The sequence below is a fragment of the Takifugu rubripes genome, chromosome 11 (genome assembly GCF_901000725.2).
Source record: "Takifugu rubripes chromosome 11, fTakRub1.2, whole genome shotgun sequence".
Lineage (NCBI taxonomy): Eukaryota > Metazoa > Chordata > Actinopteri > Tetraodontiformes > Tetraodontidae > Takifugu > Takifugu rubripes.
Genome location: NC_042295.1, coordinates 15,495,321 through 15,514,970, shown reverse-complemented (window position 1 = coordinate 15,514,970; position 19,650 = coordinate 15,495,321). Strand labels below are relative to the sequence as shown.

At 51.8% G+C, this 19,650-nt stretch overlaps 3 protein-coding genes and 1 long non-coding RNA gene across 5 annotated transcripts; all 4 read right to left on the bottom strand.

Moving 5' to 3' along the window:
* Positions 1-5,123: 5,123 nt before the first annotated feature.
* Positions 5,124-9,445, bottom strand: prss16 (serine protease 16). The gene is made up of 13 exons (XM_003968767.2): positions 8,993-9,445; positions 8,668-8,834; positions 8,254-8,353; positions 7,815-7,944; positions 7,330-7,453; positions 7,139-7,216; positions 6,979-7,026; positions 6,795-6,914; positions 6,564-6,728; positions 6,150-6,291; positions 5,895-6,074; positions 5,677-5,819; positions 5,124-5,341 (listed from the first exon to the last, which is right to left on the bottom strand). The coding sequence occupies exons 1-13, from the start codon at positions 9,057-9,059 to the stop codon at positions 5,273-5,275; spliced, it is 1,533 nt and encodes a 510-aa protein (XP_003968816.2). The 5' UTR covers positions 9,060-9,445; the 3' UTR covers positions 5,124-5,272.
* Positions 9,446-9,685: 240 nt separating this feature from the next.
* On the bottom strand, positions 9,686-10,494 carry LOC115251601 (uncharacterized). The gene is made up of 2 exons (XR_003890144.1): positions 10,328-10,494; positions 9,686-10,157 (listed from the first exon to the last, which is right to left on the bottom strand). It is a non-coding gene; the product is annotated as an uncharacterized lncRNA (long non-coding RNA).
* Positions 10,495-10,600: 106 nt separating this feature from the next.
* Positions 10,601-12,851, bottom strand: itm2ca (integral membrane protein 2Ca). The gene is made up of 6 exons (XM_003968768.3): positions 12,649-12,851; positions 11,810-11,953; positions 11,524-11,712; positions 11,343-11,453; positions 11,086-11,236; positions 10,601-10,994 (listed from the first exon to the last, which is right to left on the bottom strand). Exons 1-6 carry the CDS (start codon positions 12,733-12,735, stop codon positions 10,903-10,905), a joined length of 774 nt encoding a protein of 257 aa, XP_003968817.1. The 5' UTR covers positions 12,736-12,851; the 3' UTR covers positions 10,601-10,902.
* A 223-nt stretch (positions 12,852-13,074) lies between these two features.
* On the bottom strand, positions 13,075-18,958 carry cab39 (calcium binding protein 39). Of its 2 annotated transcripts, XM_011608755.2 has the most exons (10): positions 18,883-18,950; positions 18,736-18,793; positions 16,655-16,810; positions 16,414-16,578; positions 16,206-16,324; positions 15,722-15,890; positions 15,536-15,595; positions 15,166-15,231; positions 14,868-15,011; positions 13,075-14,792 (listed from the first exon to the last, which is right to left on the bottom strand). In XM_011608755.2, exons 3-10 carry the CDS (start codon positions 16,766-16,768, stop codon positions 14,604-14,606), a joined length of 1,026 nt encoding a protein of 341 aa, XP_011607057.1. In that variant the 5' UTR covers positions 16,769-16,810; positions 18,736-18,793; positions 18,883-18,950; the 3' UTR covers positions 13,075-14,603. The 2 variants fall into 2 exon arrangements, with proteins under 2 accessions (XP_011607057.1, XP_003968791.1); XM_003968742.3 differs by having other exon boundaries at positions 18,736-18,958.
* Positions 18,959-19,650: the final 692 nt, after the last annotated feature.

Here is a 19,650-nt window from a genome sequence, read left to right as displayed (position 1 = left end):
CTTTTTTATACCGCGCCATCTTCGCAAGGCTTCAATAAGTGTGTTCGGATGATTGATAATGGACTCTCAGCATCACTGAAATGAGAAAATGACTTACAAGATTTGATAAACCTGAGTTTTTTTTAATGATCCACACACAATTGGACTAAATATCAACATGTTTTTTTAAATTAACAGTTCTCAAAAAAGGAACCTATTGCCAAAATGTGGCTTTTAAACTCATCTTCCTGGGATTTTGTGCACTAAACCCCTGCAGAACAGGCGTCAGTCCGCCCGCCGTGAGGCCGCCCTGCACGTCAAGGCTGCTGCAGTTATTTGTCACCGGCTGTCAAGGCTCAAGCGCTCGCCGCTCCGCAGCCACCAAGGCCCGTCGGGGAGTGAGCGCTCGCCCTGGTGTCAGCAGATACAGCGGCGTTTTCCTGCATGCATATTTGTGGCTGTGTGTCAGCTGAGGTCAGGGTCGACACCCCCTCCCCCCCATCTGAGCATAGGATGCCGCCGGTTTAAAGACATTAAACACCCAAAACAGATGGAAAAATATGGACTTTGGGAGCAGCTGAATTGCATGAAAGAAATGAAACGAAGGAACTTGGGCTCATAATCAAGCTGCAAGAACTGCAGTGATGTAACAAAAAAGGCCCTAATCTAAACGATAAACTCAACCTCTCAGTACAATGGTAATATCGTTTTATCACTAATAAAACTTCCACTCCCAAAGTTTAAGTAAATGTACTGTAAAGTAAATGTACTGCGTTACTGGAAGAGCAAAAGTTTAAGCTAGTTGCCCCCATCTTCCTGCCGCCCAGCCTTGTTGACACCGGTGACTCTGCCATTAACAAAATATGGCTGCCGTGACCTCTGGCATCGGAACGCCAGCGCTCAGACATCAGAGAGCTGCCGGCGTCCGTGTCTGAGGGGAAGGAGGGAGGGAAGAAGACGAGGGGAAGGACACGGAGCGGGGTAAAAGTATGGGGCAGTTGGGGGGACGCAGAGTGCATTTTTATGAGCTCGTGCCTCTCTAGTTTCTGGGTCGTCTGGTCACACAGGCATACATTTTTGGTCCCCACCCCACCCCCTTTCCTTCATCTCTCCTTCCATCTTTCCTCCTGTCTTCCAGAAGGTCCTCTCAGAAATCCTCCCCAATCTTCTCTTATCATGTTTGCAAACTTTCCCCCCAGTTTCCGCCTTCATTTCCCCTCCGCTCCCCCCTTTTTTAGACGTGTCTCACTCCCTCTCCATCCTTCTGCCCTTCTCATCTTTATCTCTTTTTGCTTATTGAAAACTAACACAACAATTCTCCATTTGGTTATTTTCTCCCTCCTCTCTGCCCCCCCCCCCCAACACCACCACACCCATCCTTTATAGATGGAGATTAACTTGGGAGTGCAGCGCCATCCGTCCTCCTGACTGTTTGTTGTTAAGGAGATGGATGGAGGCTCCCTCTGCCAGCCTCACGCAGCCGCAATTACACCAGCCGCCATGATAGATGGAGGGGAGGGAAAGAGGGGTGGGGGAGTTGAGAAGAGGGAGACTCGAAGAGGGGCATCTATCACGCCCTTTAATCTACCTGTCACTGCAAGGGCTTGGGGGGGGTGGGGGTGCGGAGGAGAGTGGGCTTTACTCCTGACTGCTGGTCAAAGGTTTATTTCTCCAGCCTGAATTTGTTTTTCCTCATTTGGGGCTGATTTCATTACACGTCCTGATCACTTCACCTGATTTCCCTCAGCTTAATGGATCCCGTGAAGGTGCAGGAGTGTTTCTGACGTGCCGTCGATATGATGGGTGGTCACTAACGCGGCTGAGCATATTTCATTACAGGACGAGGGTAAACAAACACGGGCCCGGTTGCTGTGTTCCCCCGGCCCGACAGGACGGCTCAAATGTGACTCAACTGGAGAGACGATTGTGTTTCGGCTGCTACAACTCAGCTGTCGTGGGTACAACTTTCTCTAAGTGGATTAATGGACCTCCCCTGCAGCTAAATGAGCGCTAATCTCGCCATTGTCTGTTGTTGTGGGGCTCCAAAAATTCATCTGCTAGTCTAAAACTTTTAGCAACTGTTAGTCTGTCCAGGGGGATCCTGTTCCAGGGGGATCCTGTTCCAGGGGATCCAGCGGTTCTACTGCCCAGCTCATGACCTCGGCTCGTGCAGGAGGGACACCGTCAATCAGCCGTGTGACCTCATTTGGAGTCACTGGGCCAGATCGGACTGTTGTGTCCCTCGTCGGTCGTCCATCAGGGGACGTCAATGTCTGTCATTAGCCGCTGCATGTTTGTCTTTTCCGTTGGTTCTAATGCATTTACTTGTTTGGGTGGTGGCCGTCACATGCCCGGTTGGTGTGTATCTAACCTCTGAAGCCAAACCAATTAGCCGCTGGTTTAATCTTAGTCCATGATTAGATCATTGGCTGATAACTTGCACATGCAGGCGTGCACATTTGCTGACCAAACCAACGTGTTTGCTGTCAGACTGCTGCCTCACTTTGGACAAGATTGCACTTTAAGGGCAGCACCAAGCGTTCATAAAGCACTTAACACATTACAGCACCAAGCTGGATCTTTCCTTGTTCTTACTTTATGAATAAATCCTGGTGATATGGCCAGAGAGCCTCCACACAGCAGCTTCTTCAGTGTGTGTGTGTGTGTGTGATTCATTTAAGCCCCGCCCACACAGGCCAACGCTCTTATTGTCCCAGCAGGGCTTCGGAAAGTTTGATACAGCTGATTTGGTGTCAACAAGTAGGATCGGAGCCTCGGTTGAACCCTTTTTGTGGGGCACACGAGTAACTCCCTCTGGAAGCTGTTTATCCCACATCCTGCAGTCTGCTCACACACCTCCATCCATCACGCCCGAATACCTGGCGGAGATAGAGCCCACTGACCTATTGTCTAATAAATCTGCATATATAACCACTAATATTTCTCCATCCGTGCCTCCAAAATACTGCAGAAACATTATGAAAACCAACGCCAGGGTCCCCGACCCCCATCCCCTCCCTCGTTCCACCTCCTCATCTGTCCATAGCAGTGAAGGATGGGAGGGAAGGATTAATACTCTTCCGCCCAAGTCAACCCTGGGAATGATAGATGGACAGATGCAAGGAAGGGAGAAAAGGAGGAGGGGGCCAGATTAAAGGAGAAGAAGTCTGAGATTTCATAAATCCAAAACGGGAGACCTGGTCTGCGTCGCACACTAATAAGATCTCCAAGAAATCCATGATGAAGGGAGCGAGGAGTGAAGAGAAGGATGGGAGCAGCGTAATGGCATCAGATGTAATCTAATCATGGCAATAAGATGTGAATGGATGAGTTTAAGCGCGGCGATTATGCAGAAGAGGGATGGCGGCGTGCTAATGAATGTGTGAGGCGTGAGGACAACAGCCTCTCTGCAAACCTCAAACAAAAAAAACACCTCAGTTTGTGCTTCCAGCTGCAGAGAAACGGGGGGGAAATGTGGCGGCGAAGGCTTCTGTTTACGTATTCAAACTTGTGCACTCACGCGCGCTCGTGTGGCGGTCATCATTATGTCAGGAATCAAATGTAAGTGCATAAAGTGCTGGTGTGCAGCTGTGACCTGGCTCCGATCAGATAGTGCTCCTCCTCTGCTCCCACCTACACCTCCTCCCACCCCCTCATCCATCCACACCGGCCACATTTTTCATGAACCAGCTGTCGGAGGGCCGTGATTGGTTGGCTCTGCGGACAGATAGCCGATAGGCTCTGATTAATAGTTGAGGCCCAAGAACTTCCTCATTGATCAACACGACAGGCCGGGGGGAGGGGGGGGAGGGGGGGGGGGGGGGGAGGTAGTGGTGCTGGTAAAGGAGGGGGATGGAGGAGAGAGAAAAAGCATGCCCCGATGCTCAGCAAGTGCTGGCTGATGGCCCTGATAGTGGCCTGTGGGGTGTGTGGTTTGCCCCAGAGATGAGATGTTAGGGGGGGTAAGAGATGAGATGTTAGGGGGGGTAAGCCCCAAGCCCCCACCTTCACCCATAACACTTCATTACAGCCCATGACGTTTCCTCACAATCACACGCACGGCGTCTCCACAACAGGTCACAGAGTCGAAAACATATCACATACTTTGATCCAGACTCCAACTCTGGCTGTGTGGAGTCTGAACCAGCTCATGGGGGGGGGCGGGGGGGGGGGGGCGCTGCAGTTAAACACAATGATTTCCAACACCAGGCTGAGTTTAAACAGTCCTTGATTACTTGGATTCTTTTTACCTTTGTGTGGAGGTACATGATAACATCTGAGCCCCCCATGAATAACAATGTGTGTTATCAAAGAGAACACACTCGCAGCTGATAGCTGGGACGGAAATGTCCCACAGCTGTACGTTATACTTTTACTGTACGTTAGGATTTTGGTGCATTTCATTTGTTTCTTATTTGAACTTATGCAAGAGTGTTACAGTATCTGTGTGTGTGTGTGTGTGTGTGTGTTTGTGTGTGTGTGTGTCCTGCTGATCTGTCCAGCCCCCAGTTGATTGATGATCTCTACTCCCACAGGGGTCAGAAAGGTCATGACCTCCCACTTTTGACCCCCTATGGAGAGGGTGACACACACACACACACACACACACACACACACACACACACACACACACACACACACACACACGCACACAGATGGCCTCAGGACAACTGCTGCTTCCACACCTTCCTCACACAAACACTCTCCATCTCCTCACCATTTCTGTCACTTTTATAAGATTGCATCCACAGACACTGTCGCATCACATCCATCTCGCGACATCTGCGCCTAATTTACTGTTTCTGAACATTTATTGAGCGTTTCAAAGGAACAAAGAATGTGACTGCAATGGCAATGTCGCACCCTAGCGGCAATACGGGCGCATGACAAGTGACGTTCACGCAAAAAAGAAAAAAGACACAAATTATAAAAGAGTGAATAAAGAATCATCTAAATATGATTATGAATGGTAAGAAATACCTAAAATCTCATTCGATCATCATGTGCTCATATCAAATCATAATGAAATGGACAGTTGAGATAAGTCGGTATTAAATGTTAAGATAAAATATTTAAATATATATATTCAATGTTTGAATAAAATGTTAAAGACTAATGGAAACGTCACTTCTTGTTATGGGCTATTCTGCAAAATAAAATGATAATTAAATCAGTATCTTGAAATTATTTCTGTAAGTAGGCTCTTAATTATAAACTCCGTGTAACGTATAGCGACCTGGCAAATTTAGTCAGAGAAGACCAGAAAGACCTGGTCGATCTCTCGGCGATCTTCTCACTTCTGTCCCTTCCTTCTCTCCTGAGACGCCATCTTCAGCCACTCGGTCACGTGTCTCTCGATCTCCTGCAGGGATGCAGATACCGTAGTGAGATTGTTAACAGATTCCCCCACCCCCGCAGTAATCTGGTGATATAGTGGAAGGAGTTCCCACTGTTAAGGACTGAATTGTTCAGATATTCTACCGGAAATGGTCACATTTACTGTCTCAAAGACACCTAGTGTGTATGTTTTTACATCCGGGCCAACCTGGAGCTCTCAGGTGCGTGACGCCTCTCCCTTGTGGCCGAATCATAACAATACAATTTTATTTAAACAGGTTTCTTGTGAGCCTGCTGTCCACCAGGGGTGTGTTGTTATAGCGGGAGTTTGGTGCACGATCGTGCGTGTGAGAAGTGTACCGCTCTGGCTGTCTGGAGTGAACTGCGGTCTGTGACTCTTTGGCTCCTCATGTCCGCACAGTGAGCAGTGTCCTCGATGAAAACGACCTGATCTCCACTTCTGTCCTGGGTAACTGAAAGCTCCTTCCACGGATCAATTCCGCCTGTTATTAATATTGTACGTGTAAATTCCTCAACTCTGGGATTAATGCGTTGTTTGGAAGAAGAAAAGATCTCACCGTTGATGTAGAGGACCCTGTGAGTGCGCGGGCTGTCCCCCCCGTAGTAGGTGTTGGTAAAGGCAATCTGTCGGGCCAAGGAAGGCCGGGAGACGCCGAAGACTGTGGGACACACTTCAGTCTCGAACTGCAGGGTCACCATTCCCGAGAAAGGACAAGTGGTGTCCTCACAGGTCTGGACTGGAAGCACACGACAAGTGTCAAACGAGACGAAGAGGGTGGCAGAGTGTGTGTCTGCTGAGCTGTGGATCGTACAGAAGCCAAACTCGGTGCAGGTCTGGTAGGTCCACTGTCTCACTGAGCGCCGGCCTGCGTGTGGGGAAGTGTCCATCAGATCCTTCAGTGTTTTCTCATGAGAGACGTCCAGACATGGTTCTTCGGTGATGGACCGGTAGACCTGCACAATCAGATAAGGGATTATTTGGTCCCCACAATTCTGCTGATGAGAGCAACACTGGGTTTTCATTTCATTCAAACTTTCCCAATAACTTGCCAACAGCGACATCTTGTGGTCACAATATAAACTACAACTGCGGTCGGTAGGAACAGGGAAGGCCAAAATGACTTGTTTCTCCCAGCATGTGCAAGGAGGAAAGGGTCGATAATAAAATAAAGATCGAGCTGTATATTTGTTAGGGATGATAGTTTATCAGTGGGAGTGTAAAATACCTGTGCAAGTTTAACAAGGCGGTTGTAGGCATCCGCCGCCTTCTGACAGGTCCCGTTCGTAGAGGTCATGACCTCACAGAGGTCACTGATGGACATGAACACGCCTTCTTCATTGTACTGCACAGCACCCATGAAGATGCCAGCCAGTTCCTGCATCAGCTCAATCTAAGATGAAGGTGAGATTATGTTCCCACTGGAGACAGACTGACACCTCCGTCTGACAGTCCTCACCTGGTCGTCCAGGTTCTTTGGGGTCTGACAGCAGCCGAAGTCTGAGGCCACCTGGCTGACGTTGCCCATCATCAGCGCTGCTTCCACAGCAGCAAACGCTTCCTTCACAGCATCCAGACACTAGAAAAAGAACATAAGATTCAACTCACTGCCTCCTCCACCAGCTCAGACGGCATCTTCACACCTTTGCTGACCCTCCAACCGCCTCATTAGCGAGACTCAAACCAACAGTCTGAAACAAAGAAAATCACCAGATTAACAGTTTACCGGTGCATTTTGAAACAAATGCTCATGTACTGGCCTAAGATCCCAGTTTGGGCTTGTGTAAATTACAACAACATTACATCACTGTAAGCAGAGAAGTCCAGCGTCGCCTTGACGGGAGCTGATGATGCCACAGCTCCAAACACCAGGTGAGGAAACTGCAGGAGCACAGAGCAGAACGTGGGCAACAGCAGGGAAATAATGGGACTTTTAATATGTGTTTGGAACGACTATTTTAATAGTTATCAGAACTATTAGCCCCATCTGGCACCTGCCCTCTGAACCAGGCAGACAGAGATCCAGAATACGAGCCTCCGAAGCTGATCCAAGTGTTCCTCTGGCTCAGATTGAAGCTTTGGCTGATGTGTTGGTGAAAAGCAACCAAGTCAGCAAGTCTAAATAAACAAAGAAGTATGATAAATAATAAATAAATAAGTTCAGGAGCGGCCACATGTGTGACAAATGTCCTGAATTATGAATGTACTTGATAACGAGATCAAAAAGTGGGATAAATATGTGTGTAGAAGATAAAGTGAGAGCCCACACACACACACACACACACACACTCTCACACACACACACACTCTCACACAGACACACACACACTCTCTCTCTCTCTCACACACACACACACACACACACACTCTCACACAGACACACACACACACTCTCTCTCTCTCTCACACACACACACACACACTCTCACACACACACACTCTCACACACACACACTCTCACAGGGGAAGCAGCACTAACGCTTGCTTGCTGCTCAGGTTCTCCAGGTTTTCTGTTTTGAGCCCATCGGGATTTATGCTGTCACCATAGAAACGATGCTCCAGAGCCAAGAGCAGCGCTCCGTGTTCTCTGGCCATGTCGACATGGTGACCTGTAAAAATGTCGTCAAAGCCGGTGGAAGAGATAGAAAAAAGCCAAACATTTTCACACACACCGATTAGTGACGGAGAATTTGACCTCTGGATTTAAAGATGTTCTGAACCTTAAGAGATGTTCATCATCTTTAACCCTCAACATTGTTTTACAGGCAACATAAAGGCGAGAAACCTAAAAACCAAGTCACCTTTTACAGTTTCTAACCTGCCTGATTAGTTAGTAGTAGTTCAGTAGCCTGATTAGTTAGTAGTAGTTCAGTAGCCTGATTAGTTAGTGGTAGTTCAACCGGGTGGTTCAGTTGTACCTGCCAGAACGTCAAACTCAAAGATGGGCCCCTCTCCTCCGATGTAGAGGAACACGGGGCCGTCGGGACCCCGGCAGAAAGCCTCGTTCACAAAGAACCTCTGGAAGTGAGACAGAGAGGAGACAGATGAGGTCACGGCGAGGGCGGCGGCCTGAACTGACAGCGAAGGCTGGAGGAAGCTGATGGGTGGAACACTCGTCTGTCAGTGGCGTGCAGAGTTGGGGATTCTGAGGATTTCTCAGGTTTAGGGTGTGGAGGCAGGACCTTCGAGGCTTTGCTGGGATGGATAAAGCTTCACAGAAATAACATTGCTTGATGCTCTAAATAAACGTCTGAGCTAACTGGGAGCGCGCTGCTGCGTCTTTGGTCGCCATGTTTTCGCCGGACTGGGACCGTTTCAGATTCATCCTCCACCTGAGGGAAGGTTCTTCGGTCCTGGGGGTGGAAGTGGTCGAGCGGCTGGTGAATCTTCCCCTGCGTCACGTGTTGGAAACTCTGGCGTCCGGCGTTGGTCAGCAGCTGCTTGGCGTCCTGCAGCTGGGCGCCGCGCACGCGTTCCTGGATCCTCCGCAGGCTTCGTCCTGCCGTCAAGAACGAGAGACAATGGCTGGCAGACACTCTCAGCGCTGCTTTCCCAGAGGATTCTGCATCACCAGCAGCTTCTTGTTTGTCTTGGAACTCAAATCTGACACATGCAGTGAATAAGAAAATTTAAAAAAAAGGAGATTTAGCAACTCACCAGCGTCCACACTGACGAGCAGCGAGACCATCAGAGCTCGCACTGGTGAAAAAGTGCTCGTCATCATTTCAAATCCTCTTATGAGAGCGATAAAAGTGGCGCCTATGCTCACAGACGTGGCTTATATCGTCTGTGGAGAGGGCCGAGCTGTCATGTGACCTCTGCTTTATGGTGATCAGCAGGTTTGAGCGTCGGCTTCTGTGTGTAACGAGATCCGTGTTTGGGGTGATCGGATCGCACGTTCCGGTCCATCAGGATCACGATGTGCTGCGATTGGCAGAAGCCTCTCCGACCCCCTTAGGGCGGCCTCGGGACTGTACGTCACAAGTTTTGACATCCCGTTGACCTTTGACCTTTAATTCAGTCCGGTTTGATGTTTGTCTTCCCGGGGGAGGGGATGAACTCGGGGAAGTGACCCGGGTGACCCTAAAAGACGTGATATTAATGTTAATGTTCTCCACGTTTGAGCAGAGTCGTGGAACACCGGAAGCTTGTTATCTGTTTAATGACCCATAAATCATCATTATTACCCATAAATCCCCACCATTATCGGTCAGCAGCAGAACGAGCTCGTGTCACGGAGGACTCGCTCGAGTGTGAGGACAAGCTGTGAAGATGCTGCTCAAGTTCTCACACCTGCATGAATAGTTTGTTGCACGAGGCCTGAAAACAGAAACGCCAGGAAGGAGTCGATTCTTCATCATGTCCACGACTTTATTCACAGAAACATTTCAATGGCAGACAAAATATACAGATCAAACCTTGTGGAACAGACAGCGAGTCTATTATGCTGACTTTCGGTTAACTTTAGTCCAGGCTCAGATTTTGGACTAAGGCTTTAAACATCGTTTTACAAAACATTCTAAGAGTGATGCTGTTCCTTTATAGATAACACGTGCAGGAGGGGAAGCAAAGACGTTCTTTCAGAAGGACCCACAAAGGCATTGTTGAAGAATGTGCAAGAAGAAAAACACTTGAAAAAAGAAAAATTCCACGGGAGGTTGAGGAAAAGGAGAAACACGCCGGGATCAAACAACCAGCCAGCAGACGTTTCCAATTCATGAGATGAATATGGAGAAGGGAAGGAAGCCTGTAAGCTGGTGGGGATGTGAGGTAACCAGAATAAGAGACGGTTCACCCTCAGGGGGAGGAAGGGAACAGTCACCTAGACAACACATGGAGGCAATCTTCTCCTCCAGTGACAGTAACCACTGTAGAAAACCCAGAGGAGGAGGAGGAGGAGGAGGAACGGGGGGGACAGGGGAGGAGGAGGAAGAACAGGGAGAGGAGGGGGAGGAGGAACAGGGAGAGGAGGGGGAGGAAGGAAACAGTCACCTAGACAACACATGGAGGCAATCTTCTCCTCCAGTGACAGTAACCACTGTAGAAAACCCAGAGGAGGAGGAGGAGGAGGAGGAGGAACGGGGGGGACAGGGGAGGAGGAGGAAGAACAGGGAGAGGAGGGGGAGGAGGAAGAACGGGGGGGGGGACAGGGGAGGAGGAGGAAGAACAGGGAGAGGAGAGGGAGGAGGAACAGGGAGAGGAGGAGGAACAGGGAGAGGAGGAGGAACAGGGAGAGGAGGAGGAACAGGGAGAGGAGGGGGAGGAGGAACAGGGAGAGGAGGGGGAGGAGGAACAGGGAGAGGAGGAGGAACAGGAACAGGGGGGAATAGGGGAGGAGGGGGAGGAGGAGGAAGAGGGGGGAGGAGGGCGGCTCTGGAAAGTAGAAGTCATATCAGCTAAAAGATGCTGCTACGAGGGAAATCCTGTGAGGGAAGCAGCTTAGTGCTGCATCACTCCGGACAACAAAAATGAAAAACTACGATTAAAGTGCAACTCAGACATGATCAGAACCACAAGGGGGAGCTACAGTGTCCCGGGTGGCGACGTGGACGCGGGCGGGCGGGCGGCTACGCCTCGTCGCAGATCAAAGTCTCCACCACGAACGTGTTCTCGAAGTGGCGGATGGTGTGGCAGTCCTTGGTCTGGCGCTTGCTGACGCCTGGGAGGGACACGGGGCGAGACACAGGAAGTTGTTGAGCGCAAGCCGAAGCCATCAAAGGATCAAAGCCCCGACGTAACAACACACTCACGTCTGTGGGAAAGGCGGCGGCTCAGGCGGTAGGTGTCCTTCCCGTGGCACAGGCGGTAGATGAACGGTCCCAGCTGACGCATGTTGTGCACTTTCCCAGTCACCACCATCTCCTCGTGGATGATGTAGGTCTGAGGCAAGTATGTTCCCTTCTGCAAGGTTCCAAAACAACAGGCTCACGAGGGAGGACATCACGCCAGGCAACATTAGCATTAGCATTCATTTAGCATTTAGCATTTTCCGTTTCAGCGACGTCACCTTCACGTTGATGAGAAGCTCCCAGAGGTTGCGTGGAGGCATCACCACGGTGGTGTTCAGCTCAGTAACGTAGCATTTGTCCAGAGCGATGTCGTGGTAGGCGGTCAGTCCCTGAAGACAAAGGTCATTAACGTCAGAAGGTCGTTCCAGAGGCGCAGCGGTCGCCTGTGCGTCTCCTCACTCTGTGGAAGTCGTGAATTATATCGGCTGGGTCGCTGCCTCCGAAGTGAGGCACCGGCACGCTGATCTTCTCGTAGTTGTCCTCCAGGTAGATGCCAATGTTCTCCTCCAGCTGTTCGGGCCCACGCAGCGGCGCGTACGCAGAGTCTTCGTAGAGGACACTGCAGTGGAACAGGTTCTCCCTGGGGTTCTACACACACACACACACACACACACACACACACACACGCGTTCAACCAGGGGACAAAAGCCTGACGCAGCGCTACTGAACCTGGAATGGTTCTTACGTGATGTATGAAGTAGTAGCGGTACACATAGATGGAGGCCAGGACCAGACTGGCCATGAACACAACCAGGCCAAAGGTCAGGCAGCACAGGCCGTTGAGAGGAGACTTCCTGGGCCGCAGGGGCAGGACCAGCTCCTCCTCATCCTGGGAAAAAGAAAAACAAACATTGATACGCGATCGCTGCCGAGACAGACAGACGGTTCCGGTTCTGCTGCGGCCTGAATGAACCCACGTCTGGAGGGAGCAGCAGCCAGAGATGAGCCGAGTAACGCGCCAGACTCCCCCGGTCTCGCGCTCCATCCGCGCGTGGGCCGCTCCTGGCAGAGCGCTACTACAGCTGACTGGGAAGTCAGAGTTGTGGGAAGACTTCATGGAAGCTCGCCACTCTACGCCACTGGGGAAGGGGGGGGGGGTTTGGAGACAGGGTAGACGAGGACAAGGCGACAACTGTGCATGTGTGAACGCGCACTTCTTTGTGTTCTGCGGCCCCGCGGAGGCACAGAGGCTCTTTCACAACATGTCCTCGCCGCTAGACTTCTCACGCCAAATGTCCTCTAGAGGTTCCGACAGGGACGCCGCGAAGTTCGTGCGCTGCACGCGCACATCTGCCATTTTGTTAGACAGCGGAGACCCGCAGTTTTCCCTGGAATCTTCATTCGTGTCGCTTTCTATGCTTATTTAACTGTTAATTCTGAATCTGGGGCGCAATAGCCCTCGGTTTCCGGACCATCTGCAACGCCCGATCCCGCCAGGACCCCCCCCCCCCGGCAGGCGGGCCCGCGGGCCGAGCGCAGGCCGGCCGGGCAGGAGCGCACCGGAGCGGGCCGGGGATCACTCACCGCGGCGTGCGGGATCAGGACCTCGCTCTTGTCGTTGTCCTTCTCGACCTTCTGTCCCGAGACCGACTGGAAGGTGATCTTCACCATGGTGTCCGTCCGTCGGTCCGTCCGTGTGCAGCAGATAACCTCCTTTATCTTCACAGCCTCCGCTCGTCGACAGCTGAGCCGCTTGTTTTTGTCTCCGTTTGCCGGAAGTGTTTTTTTTAAACCGACCAGGTCTTAAAGGAGCAGTCCGCTCATTTATGTCATAATACGACCCGCTTTGAACAGTTGGAGTTCCTAATTTCACTGTCATATTGTTCTAAAATGACGGCCATTTCCCGCTTCCTTGTTGTTTAACATGTTTGCTCAGTCGGGGCCATTTAAATGTGACTTTTAACTCATTCCAACCGACCGCGGCGCACAAACAGCAGTCACACAGGCGAGTTGTTAAAAACGACCACAGCTTTATTTTATTGCAAAGGTTTTTTTCTCTTATCTTTATTTCCATTGCAGGGCCCAGGCCTTTGACACATCTGAAAGCACCCACACACACGCTCTACGCTCAGAGGAGTCGAATTTGGCATTAAAGCTTCACAGCTAAGAGTTTTTCGTCTGAAGAAACAATTCCAGTACAACTGTAGTACAGCATCATGCACAGCCAGTGCAGGAACATGCACGTTTAATGACCTAAAGAGTGTCTGAATGTGTCTCTACGGCTCATCAGCTGACATCTGTCGCTCAGAATGAAGGAGTTTGTGGTGGGGGAGGATTTGCTCAGCACCGTTAACACTCACACCCACAATGCTTTAATTGTACTGGAATTATCAACCCTCACAAAAGCCAGAAATGATACGATGGCGATTAAAGTGAAAGAAAACGAGAGGCGGGGAAACCCTCCGCTCCGGTTTGGTGAATTGAAAAGTGCGCGCGGGCGACGTAGCGTGGATGATTCCTGAACCGGTCCCTCCCTTCCTCCCCTGACCTCCTCACCCCTGCCAGTTTCCAGCAGCCAGAGAAATACAGTGGATGGAGGCTTAACAGACCAGGAGCGTAAACCATGACATTCCTCCGCTGTACAAATTGTTAATATCCTATAGGTTAGCTAACGTTCAGCTGGCCCCTTTACGTTATGTACAAGGAAAACCCACCAGCAACCACTTCAGCAGGAGAACTGAGATGCAGAAACGACGCCATTTGTCTCTTTTATGGTTTAGAACGAAATGAGTACAATTACCTGAAAACCTGGCGTTAACCTACATACAATATATTTATGACGAGGTGAAACCAAACTCTACAAAGCAACAGAAAAGGCATATGTACACGTTCACCCTGTCTCAGAGAACAATAGAGACCCCACTTTTGGGATTCACCAAATCCATCGCTCCCCCCTCCCCCGCCGTCCTCCGGCGGGGCGTTCAAGCGCCGCAGGGCGAGGACGCGCGCAGCTCGCCGGCGTGAAGGTTTATGCTGGATGAAGGCATCGAGGCGGCCTCAGATTTTCCCAGAGTCTGTGGTGCTGGAGCCGGGCCGGGCCGGGCCGGGCCGGGCCTGGATCTGTCGTGTCCGAGGTGGCAGGCGCCCAAACGCTCCGGCGCTCGGCTCGGTCGGAGCGCCGAGGATTCAGGATTCAGCCGGAGGGACTCTGAAGGGAGGTTTTCTGCCGCTAGCTCTGCGACCACAACAGCGACGCCTCAATGTGCAGGGAAGCAGCAGCATCTATTGTTTTCTGTTGTTTCTGTTGGAGGAGTTGTTGTTGTTGTTGTTGTTTTAAAAAAAAGGTCATATTTAAATGTTTACTAAGAAGCAGAGGAGTTGCCCAATTCCCTGAGGGGTTTGGGGTTTTTTTTTCCATGTTTTTTTTTTTGACAGAAACCAGAAAAAGCAGCTGCTGATGGGTCCGTCAGGCGGACCGTGTCTGGCGCACGGCCCCGATGGCTCCGCCCCCCCCCCCCCGAACGCTCGCCACGCGCCCCTCAGGCCTCCTGGGGGGCGGGCCGCTTGAGGTCCCGGATCTGTTTGACCAGGTAAGTCTTTTCATCGTTGAACTGTTCGTCCTCTGTCCTGTCGTTCTGGAACTTGCTGAGGAACTCGATGAGCTTGGCCTGGTTCTTCAGGAGGATGTCCAGGATGGGCTGAGTCTTGTTGGGGTTGGCCACAAACACCTGAGGAGCAGAACCACAGCACTGAAGCGAGCAGGACTCACGGTGGCCAGGGCACCAGTCACCTTCGGCATCTACCTTAAACACGTGGAAGGCCTCAAACTGGATGTTGCGGCTCTTGTCCCGGAGCAGGTTCATCATTAATTTAAGATTCTCCGGTTTGCTGATGTATTTCGTCATGATGGTGAAGTTGTGCCTGTCGAGCAGCAGCTCCCCGAGTAGCTGAGGGACAAACGCGGTTGTAGATGTTTGAAAAATGACGGCTAATCCGAACAAGGATGGAACAAGGACGGGGCAACGAGGCGACGCCATCGTTGACACCGTCACAGATCCCGTCGTTAAAAAGCTCCCTGGAAACAGACGCCAGGGTTCTTACCTTGAGGGACTGTCGTTTAGTTACGTAGTTTTCCGAGTGCAGCAGCTTCTCGTACTCGCTGAAGAACTGGAGAGAGAAGAAAGGGATGAGTCAAGTGATGGTTTCCCTCACGTCTGGTGTCAAAACACGGTGACGGGAAAATGAGACGTTCTCTCTGAGACCGACAGCGCGTTGGCAGCCAGCAGACAGCCGCCCAGGACGCACTGAAACCGCCATCGTGGAGGGCGAGGAGTCGCACAATCGCTGCCTCGTTTAACTCTTCAGATGCAAGAACAAACTGCCAACATGTGCATCCAACCCACACCTCAGAATAGGTCCATCGGGCCTCAGGCATAAAACCACAGTCTCTAGCGCCCCCTGCTGGACTCACCTTGTCATAAAATTGCTCCAGAAACTCGGCACTCAGTAGTTTGTGTCTCGTGAGAAGGTCCTGAAAACAGAGCACACAGATGAAGAAGAACATCAAAGATCTGATTAAGCTGCCGCTGCTTTGATGTCTCCATTTGATCCGCACGTGACCGAATCGCCACTCACGCGGTCACGTGACTCCGCTCACCTTAAAAGTGGCGAATGCATCCGAGGCGATGTCGAACGTCGACATCTCCACGTATCTGAAGAAGTCGTAGAACTGCTCGGAGTACAGCGTGATTTTAGCCAGGGGTTCGTGCCGGATGCACTCCCTCAGCATGATGCCGCAGTTCAGGGCGATCTCCGCAGACTCGTACCTGCAGGAAGCACAGCGCCGTGCACACCGCCGTGCACGGGCGCGACACAATCACGTGCTGCTGCTCATCTCCGGAGAGAGAGAAACACAGGAAGTCGGGATAACGCCTGTCATAACTGTGGTTTGCCCGCACACGGCTGTGGTAGCACCACCTTCCTGCACCAGGAATCAGAACCGGATTCAAAGACTAACTCCAACAATCGAGTAGAAACCTCCAGTTTCAATGACCGGGCTTGTTCTCGGACCTCCTCCTGCTTCTACAGTTGTAAACCAAGTCGGTCCTCTCTGCGGTACGTTAGCGAGAACGAGCGTTTACCCTTTGAGGAGCATGAAGAGGATGTTCTGCTGGGTGCACAGGTACTCCACCGTGGGCGTCCTGGTGCCGATCTGGCGCCTGAGGATGTTGTTGAAGATCTGAGCCACGTCTTTCTTTCCCTTGGGGTGACAGATAATGCACCGATCACACACACACACACACACACGCACGTTCTCCGGGACATCCCAAAGGTCCATCGGGGTCTCACCTCGAAGTCGATGAGCTGCAGGTCAGCGACCAGCGTGCTGAGCAGGCCGCTGTTGTAGAGCTCCTGAGCCAGCTGGGCCACAGCTTCCGTCTGGGGCTCCTTCTCGTTGGTCCCGTACAGGATCTCCTTCATGGCCACCAAGCTTTTCGACACCTCCTCCGTGGCCTGAGTCACACACACGCCACTTGAGGCCTCTCCGCTCGCGTCCCCCGGGCGACGAAGGTCGGCCCGTTCAACCTACCTTCTCGGCTTTTTTGTCCGAAATGTCGTGCTTCTCCAGCACCGTCATGCTGTCCTTCAGGTTCTTGACGATGTCCGCTGGCGACTTGTGGGACTTGCCAAAGGGGAAAGGCATGGCGGAGCGTTACCACGAGCAACCAGGGAGCGGACTGTCCACCTTGAGGGTGGGATGGACAGAGACGTAATGATTCAGGAGCCGCAGTCGTGCAAACACGAGTGATAACGCGCGAGTCTGGACAAGAAGCGGCGCCACGACGCGACGCTACTCTCGTTTCATCAAGTCAAATTACCGGCGAGGTTTTGGGATGCAACAGGTAGAAATATGAGCCGCGTGGCGCCGGCGTCCGGCGTCGAATCAAGACACCGCTGAGGTCACATACATCTCCGATCTGACCTTGAACGCCTCGTCGGGAGGTTGCGCAATTTTATGAATCACCTTCTGTAAATGATTAGACACGCGACGTTTAATCCGGATTCTCTGGGCGACCTCCTGGAACCGTTTGATTGGTCACACTCAGCTCACGAACCCGCTTTAAAGAGCAGCAAGTTTGCGCGACCAGGCGCTACACACGGAACAGACGTGGCGACCGTATCTCCCCGCCGCCCCTCTCCGCCTCACCTAACGAGGACCCTTATCTGCACGTCCCCGGCCCACCCAGGCACCTCCTGCACGCCACAGGGCAAAGTTTCCCCGACAGCTACGAGCTGCTCAAGTGTAATGACGTCACTACAGTGTGGAACAAGCCCTTTTAACCCTTAACGTGTGTCACATTCAAAGCAAAATGACCCCGCGGCTCCTCTGAAGCGCACACGCCTGATACGGAGCGTCACGGGTCCAAGAGGCTGACAACCAACCTGTTGTCCTGTCGGGATCCTCTCAACTTTGAAGGCAAACCCCCGGAGCGGTCACACTTCCCCAAATGCCTTGGCTGCAGGTCCACATTTAGAAGCGCAGCGTCGGGGCCAGGAATATGAACCTGGCCCCCAGTGGGAGGCGCCAGATGCCACTCACAGGGGACGGGTCATGTGTGACGGAGGGGAGGAATAAAAGCTGTCCCAGGGGTCATCGAGCAACAAGCCACCTTTGCTGTCCTCCCACGCACAAGTAAACTCCGCCAGGTGGCCAAATCCTCCTTTCAGCTGGGCTAATGCTGGTTAAAGTAGCCAGCAGGCAGCACAACCCGTCATAATCAGTGACGCAAGTGGGGAGCAAACACATATGGCACGAGCAGAGAACTCAGACGGTACCTTTCTATTAAATAATGACTCAAAAACCAGGAGAGGCGTCGGAGGAGGGTGGATGACCCCTCCCTGCAGACACCAACCCCACTTCTTACAGGGTGTTTATGCACCCGCGTCCTGTTTGACCGTGTCTACAAGCTACTCCGCCGCTTTAATTCCCATCACTCGCAGGTTCTATGCAGAGTAACGCGAGTGGGAGCCGCTGCAGAGCCGTGGCCCCGGGGCCGAGCATGAGGCTGACAGTGAGCACCGCCCCTCTGCTATCACGCCTGCTTTGTGATGGGGGGGCGCCTCGCATCTTCGTACAACGCTGGCAAAAGGCTCACCTGCCCGTCAAGTGCGCGCAGCACACGCACGACGGCGCAAATGTCGAGCGGCAGCGACAGATTGGGGCTTTTCCCCAGGGCGAGGAACTAACGTGGCCTTCAATCACAGCCCCCCGAACGACGCTTCCCACCGCTGCTACCGTGTTTCTAAAAGTGCATGTGTGCACTTTAACCTGTCGACACCTCGGAGTCCTCGTTTGGTCTCACCCGCGCTACGTATCTAGCTGCTTAAGCTTCATTTATACGAGCAATAGAGGGCACAAGTAACCACAATGACGGCGAAAAGCCACGTAATGTTACGAATGGCAGCTAGCTAGCTAGGTTAGCAGAGCGTTAGCTGGGCCTGGCCCGGGGAGCAGGCTGGCTTCACAAAAGCTGCTCCTTCACACCAGCAAGCAGGAACAAAGTTCGGGAAACCGTTCAGAGCGTTACCGAGTCTAACCTTCGCGCTGTGCAGAAGTAAATTAGCTTTACCCCCCCCAATGCGTGCAAGTCTTTATACTCAGGAGAATACCTTGTAAAGTGCGTTTTCACCAGTTTCCCCCCGAGTTGTCAAGGCGAATCGGGTCCTCCTTGAAACAAAACAGGTTCCTTATCCTTGGCCGGTGCCTCCCCTTGTTCGTAACTTACAGTAGTTGGCTGTGAGGCCCCTGGTTCCTACTTCTTTCTCCGAGCCGGACTGCTGATCGGTGTCTCCAGCAGCGGGGAGCTTGTCACTGCACCAGCGTCGGTCGCGCCCCCTTGTGGCCGCCCCGAGTCACGACAGGAATGATGCCCGTGCTGCAGTGGCGGCTGGTGGCCAGGTGGCGTCGCTGTTGCGCCCTGACGTCAGAGTCGTTTATCGCGATGACAAAATGTCGTTTTACGGGAAACATCAGTTTAATATAGTTTAGGAGAAAGGGTTGAGACAGAACTATCGAATAGAGGAATATAAAGAAACAAGTCTTTGCGATAGTATTAATATTATCCATTCAAATGACTCAGCCATATTCTTATTCAATCAGGCACACCTACGGTCTGAGGGGCAACTCAGGAAGAAAGAGGAATTAAATTACATCCATTTTAACAAAGAGAAACAAAATAAGTGCTTTTCTACAATCAATTGAAATGTAAATATAAAGCCTTAGCAACATTGGGTCAAAAGACAACTAGTGTGCGTGTGCATGGCTGCTTTTAAACACATGTTTTGTGACCGTCCACCTGGCGCTGGTCATCCACTGGTCAGCTACCAACCAGCCCCCCCCCCCCCCCTCCTCCTCTTGGCCGCTCTGTCCACTCTCTCTGGAGGTTATTAGGTTTTTCATGCTGATCTGATCTGACAGAATAGGGGTCTTTGTTCGGCTTCAGTTCCCACGACCCGCCGTTCGCCTGCCTGGCAGTCGCGTGGCTCTAAAACTGGGGCCTTCAACTGGCACAAAGTGGGGGGGGG

What these genes read in the sequence shown, in the direction of transcription:
- prss16 (XM_003968767.2), bottom strand. Translation starts at nt 9,059, where the DNA reads ATGATGACGAGCACTTTTTCACCAGTGCGAGCTCTGATGGTCTCGCTG. An exon ending in AACCTGAGCAGCAAGCAAGC is followed by an intron (nt 7,454 to 7,814) that starts GTTAGTGCTGCT and finishes TTGTTTATTTAG; the next exon opens with ACTTGCTGACTTGGTTGCTT. An exon ending in CTGCCTGGTTCAGAGGGCAG is followed by an intron (nt 7,217 to 7,329) that starts GTGCCAGATGGG and finishes GTGCTCCTGCAG; the next exon opens with TTTCCTCACCTGGTGTTTGG.
- itm2ca (XM_003968768.3), bottom strand. Translation starts at nt 12,735, where the DNA reads ATGGTGAAGATCACCTTCCAGTCGGTCTCGGGACAGAAGGTCGAGAAG. An exon ending in GCTACTACTTCATACATCAC is followed by an intron (nt 11,713 to 11,809) that starts GTAAGAACCATT and finishes GTGTGTGTGTAG; the next exon opens with AACCCCAGGGAGAACCTGTT. An exon ending in TAATTCACGACTTCCACAGA is followed by an intron (nt 11,454 to 11,523) that starts GTGAGGAGACGC and finishes CTTTGTCTTCAG; the next exon opens with GGACTGACCGCCTACCACGA.
- cab39 (XM_003968742.3), bottom strand. Translation starts at nt 16,768, where the DNA reads ATGCCTTTCCCCTTTGGCAAGTCCCACAAGTCGCCAGCGGACATCGTC. An exon ending in CGGACAAAAAAGCCGAGAAG is followed by an intron (nt 16,579 to 16,654) that starts GTAGGTTGAACG and finishes TGTGTGACTCAG; the next exon opens with GCCACGGAGGAGGTGTCGAA. An exon ending in TGCAGCTCATCGACTTCGAG is followed by an intron (nt 16,325 to 16,413) that starts GTGAGACCCCGA and finishes TGTCACCCCAAG; the next exon opens with GGAAAGAAAGACGTGGCTCA.